At 45.3% G+C, this 5751-nt stretch overlaps 1 protein-coding gene across 1 annotated transcript in view; it reads left to right on the plus strand.

The window, feature by feature from the left end:
* TOP1 (topoisomerase (DNA) I) overlaps positions 1-5751 on the plus strand; it is a 66770-nt gene that overhangs the window by 57489 nt on the left and 3530 nt on the right. The window contains exons 15-19 of the mRNA XM_009318699.1: positions 412-555; positions 1569-1754; positions 3352-3420; positions 4067-4181; positions 4925-5052. Coding sequence (XP_009316974.1) covers positions 412-555; positions 1569-1754; positions 3352-3420; positions 4067-4181; positions 4925-5052 — 642 coding nt within the window. The remainder of the gene's footprint in view (positions 1-411; positions 556-1568; positions 1755-3351; positions 3421-4066; positions 4182-4924; positions 5053-5751) is intronic.

A 5751-nucleotide genomic window follows, 5' to 3' on the forward strand; every position in this document is an offset into this window, starting at 1 on the left:
TTCCTTGTGAATTCATGCCCTCTTTTTGCCATGGCTTGAATGTATAATAATGAAGATGAACTGTTGATGTTGCTTTTACGTTTTATGGGTGTTTAATTACACAGCTGAAAACATAAGTGTCATCTGAATAAAGCAGAGGAAACCATTTATATGTTGAGAAGCATGGAAGATATAGTATCTTTTGTGCCTTTATAGTTGCTTCCATGGAAGCATTTAATATTGTGGAAATCTGAATTACCTACAGCTGCATGGCAGCATAGTTTGAAGCTGAGCTGTTCAGCAGCAAAATCGCAGCGCTTTTGTACAGTGAGAACATTTGCCACACACAGACTTGCAAAGCCTTGAGATGCAGATTGGAACTGCTCCTTTGCCTGCTTTCTGATGCTGACTCTATTCCAACTTTCTCTGCAGGGTGAGAAGGACTGGCAGAAGTATGAGACAGCTCGGAGGTTGAAGAAATGCGTAGATAAAATCCGAAATCAATATCGAGAAGACTGGAAATCCAAAGAGATGAAAGTACGGCAGAGGGCTGTGGCGCTGTACTTCATTGATAAAGTAAGGCTCGTTCCCCAGCACACTCCTTACCTTTCCTGTCCTGCTGGGAATACTCAAGAATGCTGTGTTGTCTGTTCCTGAGGCAGAATTGACCCCAGTTACTAAGGTACCCTGAGACTTCCTGGTGGGGAGGCTCCAGTCTCCTTTTCCTTCCCATTACCTGGAATCCAGAGCAATAAACTATTGTACTGAACATGGCTATTTCAGGCAGCATTGTTTTAGTTCAGGCAAAATTCACAGTCTGGTTCCAGAATCACCCAGTTGGATTACTGGGAAGTTTGTGTGGGCCTTTTGTCTCCAGCTGTTTCAGTTTTCCTCCTGGGAATTTCTGCTGGTTTGTAACCTCTTTAGTTTGAGGTCACAGTCGTGAGGTTTCATAATTATGCTAATTTTTTCACCACAGCGTAAAGAAAACTGCAGTTGTATTAATGCATTTAAAGCTACTTAAAAGCAGTTGCCCTGGTAGCGTATGGTGTCTTGAGCAACTAAATTAACAGGTTTCGTTCAAAATGGTTTGGTGTAAACCAGGGAACTTTGATTTCAATAATTGTGGTTTCAGATGAACACTGAATGATTTTCTTCAAAAATCAGAAATTGGTTTAGCCAGTACTGTTAAAACACACTTTTAATGCAGCCAAATGTAGCCTTTAGATTATTTATATAACCCAAAGTGTCCTATATGCTATTTAAAGTGTATTTATTTAGTGTGCAGTGAAGAGGTAGGATCATAGAGGATGAACAACTGAACTTCATGATTTTGTATCAGGTTGAGTTCATATGGAAGTCAGTTTGATTTTTAAAAAATATCAAACGTTTTGAAATGGATTTCCATTAGTCAGAACTGTCTTAGTTTGAGTTACAAGTGTCAATTTTATCCACTCAAATGCATTTTCTCCCTTTCTCTTCTCCTATGGACACTGCTGATTCTAGGCCAGTGTCTGAAAATTTCCAGCATCTATATGTTACTGGGATGGTTTGAAACGCTTACCTCTCTTGTCTTGATAAAAATGTAGCTTGCCCTGAGAGCTGGTAATGAAAAAGAAGAAGGAGAGACAGCTGACACCGTGGGCTGCTGCTCTCTGAGAGTAGAACATATCAAGCTGCATCCTGAACTGGATGGCCAGGAATACGTGGTTGAGTTCGACTTCCTCGGCAAAGACTCTATCCGATACTACAACAAAGTCCCTGTTGAGAAGAGGGTAAGGCATCTGCACAAACACATATGCAGACTGAATTGCAGAAAAATGTGGTCAACACGGTTTTGATGGCAATAACAAGGTACTTCATCACTGGTCAGATACCTAGCCAGAAAATAAGTCAGTTAATGTTCTTCTCTTTTTATGGGCAGTGCCATGGAAGATAAGGCTGCTGGTGGTGTGACATAACCCAGCAGATGTGATATTTCTTACTGCTCTTCCCTGTGGTCTCAGTGTCAAAAGTTGGCATAACATAACTGTAACAGCTATGTTAGATGAGTTTCTGGAGTCTCATTCTGGTCAGCAGAGTTGGTTTTGTCACCTGTAGAGTTCTAGGTCTGTATGACAAGTAATAGCATAAAAGGTTCTGAAATACAATGCTGGACGGCACTGTTAGAGTAGCAGTTCGACTTGGGCTTTCATGGTACTAGCTTCTCTGTCACAGTGGTTTTGTTCATGTTGGAGCTGAGCCCTCACTGAGGTAGGTCTTGATCTTGAGTGCTCCAGAGCATACAGAGTAGGTGCACTGATACTTCTGGTCTATGAACCTGGTTATCTACCAACCAAGACTTCTTTCCTAGGCCATGTTAATTCCTTTGTTTCTTTGTCGTCCACCAGTTTCAAATCTGCTGTGATCTTGACCTCATTCCAGAATAAATCCCCATCCAGCAGTGTGAACCTGGAGGGCACTATCCAAAAAGACTCTTGTTTTTGTGGGTGTAACAGCTTTGCATCTGGCCCACAGCTCTGCAGTCAGCACAATATGTTAGATACCACATGTATAACACTGTGGTAACTGTAACAACAATCGGCAGTAAATGTTGGCCTCTTGGGGAGCAAAACAACTGAAAAAAACAAACTATGGCTGCTATAGTAATGAGCACGTGCTGGAATTCTTACTTCCTTGTTTGAAGAACACCACATTTTTCCTGTTTAAATTTATTCATGTTGGTATCTCTTGCTGTCTCTTCTTCAGTGCTTACAATGGGGAATTGGTTATTGTGGAACTAGCAATCTTTGTATATTAGGTGTCTATAGAAGAAGAATGTGTGTTGTTGAGAATCTGGGAACTGGGGATTTGGAGCACCCAGAGCTGGGATTTGTGGTCTCTGTATAATCAAAGGTGCTTTGATTATTCTCCCTACCCCAATGAGACTTGTTTGGTATGGAACTGTATGAAGCATTTAATGCAACAATGAGAAGGGTTGGGTTTTGGTAGCTTCACTCCATGGGAAATGGCTGAGGGGGTCTCTTTGGCTGGAGTAATGATGGAGAGTAAGGGGAAGGTGGTAGCTTTGGGGTCTCTTTCTCTGTTAGGCAGCTAAGCCGGAGCAGAATCAGGTCTCCTGCAATCTTGATCTAAAGGATGAAGATAAGGGGCACTGAATGCTCAGGACTCCTGTTGCTGGGGAGGAACCTTCAGCACAAGCATTGTATTGAGAGATGGGTCTTTGCCTGCAGGGAAGTAACATCCAGCATCGTCACTGTTGCCTGAAAACAGTTTAAGTGGCTCCCTGGCAGTGTTGCTTCCTTATGTATTACTGCTACCCAGCGCTGTCTGGTCTGTGTGCCTGAAGTTGCCGGTTTTCTTTTCCTGCAGGTGTTTAAGAATCTTCAGCTGTTCATGGAGAACAAGCAGCCTGAGGATGACCTCTTTGACCGCCTCAATGTAAGCACGTAGTTAATGGTGAGGGATGGTGGTAGAGCACCATGAACAGGCTCACTCTGCACCAGGCAATAGCGGCTGCTCTGTTCCAGAAATGGTTTCAGTGGCAATTTTCTTCCAGAGCTGGCCTGAGCGGCCTAAAAGCAGTGAGAGTCTGTCTCAATCTGGTGTCTGTATTGTCAACTGTGCCCACAGGTTCCTGAAGCGATGGGCTTTGGTCCTGGTGAGCCTGTCTGGCTCTGACTTGGGGAGGTTTTTTCAGAGTTCAGAGAAGATGGTTGTGTGAGGTGACAGATTTTCAGATGCCATCCCCATCTGCACATTTGGCTCTATGGGGAGCACTGTGGTGGTTCAGGCATCTTCCCTGGGATGGGACAGGCACATTTCTACCTGTTGGGAACCAAAACCTCCACACTGAAGAAAACTTTTTTGGCCACTCGTGGTACTTGATACCGGTCTAATACTTCTTGGCTTTTTGATCACTTTTCCTGTGGTTTTAGTAATGTTGTGGCCATTCTGTTGTGGTAAGGTCTGAATACACTAGGCTTCAGCCATGAGCTGTGTGTCTTCGTAAGCCATGTGTCCAGAGATTTCACAAATCCTGTGGTCAATTCTAGTGCTAACTGTTATCTCCTATCTGCTTCCTCAGACCAGTATCTTAAATAAACACCTTCAAGACCTTATGGAGGGACTGACAGCCAAGGTATTCCGTACTTACAATGCCTCCATCACGCTACAGCAGCAGCTCAAGGAGCTTACTAATCGTAAGTCTTGTCCTTGAAACTGTGAGGGGAACAGATCTTTTCCTGTAATACAGACCTGGCTTCCTTGGCTTAGCCACAAGTCTTGTATCTGTACACCACTTCCTCGTTGCAGTTCTCCTAGTGCAAATGTCAGACAGCTGAGGTCTGACCAAAAATCGGCTGCCAGACAATCTTTTAGGGTAGTTGAGCAGCCCAGCACTGGGGCAGGGCAGAGCTGGCTTGTGAACACACCAAGGTGTGCCTGCTAGTTTATGCCTGTCCTTTTCCAAATCTCTTACTTGCTTTCTGTTAATTGTAAAGTGCTATAGGTGGCAGGCAAGGCAGATGCATCTGTGACAGCCCCATGTTTCTTGGCTGCTCATTCACAACCTCTCTGTCGAACACTGCTATCTTGCACTTTAACAACTTTACAAAGTGAGCACGTTGGATCTGCGAAGCCCAACAGTGCCTTGAGCAGTATGGTCCTGCTGTCCTCTGCTCTGAGCATGGATGTGCTTCCCCTCTCTTGAGTGGCAAATGGTGTCTTTGTTGCTATTGAAGAAACCATCCCAGAGAGAGTTAGGGCCCAGGATAGAAGTGGTCAGGCTCTTACAACTGTAATTAGAGTACGGAGTGGAGGCTGGCCCATCAGAGGGGAAGGTCAGTTCTGCAGTGACTCTGAGCTTGCAGAGTCAGCGGGACGCTGGCTGGGGCTGCACAGCCCTGGAGAACCCACTTGTTCACCACTTTCTTGTACTTTGCAGCGGACGACAACATCCCAGCGAAGATCCTTTCCTATAACCGTGCCAACAGAGCGGTTGCCATTTTGTGTAACCACCAGAGGGCTCCGCCGAAGACCTTTGAGAAGTCCATGATGAACCTGCAGAGCAAGGTACCCCCACCCTTGCCCAGCTCTTGGGTTGGGGCAGGCCTCCAAGTGCTGCATCTCAGGAATCACGTTTCCTTTCACTTGGGGTGAAACGGAAGCAGAGCCTGCTTTTCCCTGTCAGGAGTTGGCTAGTGCTGGTCTCAGAGATGGCCCTGCTTGGAGAGGACTAGTGAGCTGAAAGGGACACCTTTCAGTCTGAGCCGTCTTTTACTTCTAAAGACCAAGACCAGACCCTTTTTATCTGCCCTTCATCCCATACCTAAGTGTTCTGCTGCCATTGAAACTTCAGAGCAGCAGTCTCTAGCTCCGATTCATGTCCCCTAAAGAACCCAGGGTGGGCATCCACTCCTGTTGCATGAATCGCAGGCCATTGTCAGTGCAGGCTGTGTACATGGTACATTATGCCCCTCTGACTTGACCTCTTCCTTTGCAGATTGTTTCTGGTGAAGGCCATGAGGTCCAAAGGGGTTAGGTCTGTTCCTGGTCTGGCTTTAGAATAACCTTCACAATAAGGACTTCTGGTTTGGCACTGCAGTGTCCCCTGCTTCTGTAACACCTAACATGGCTGCCTTCACCCTAGATCTTAGAGCTTGGGGGATGTTTAAGGGGAATAGTTGAACAGGGGCTGCAAAATGCTAAATCTCCCTGAATCCTAAACTTACTGGAGAAGAACTGCCTGCAGCCTTAACAGCTTTCATCCTG

The sequence above is a fragment of the Pygoscelis adeliae genome, unplaced genomic scaffold (assembly GCF_000699105.1).
Source record: "Pygoscelis adeliae isolate BGI_AS28 unplaced genomic scaffold, ASM69910v1 Scaffold72, whole genome shotgun sequence".
NCBI lineage: Eukaryota > Metazoa > Chordata > Aves > Sphenisciformes > Spheniscidae > Pygoscelis > Pygoscelis adeliae.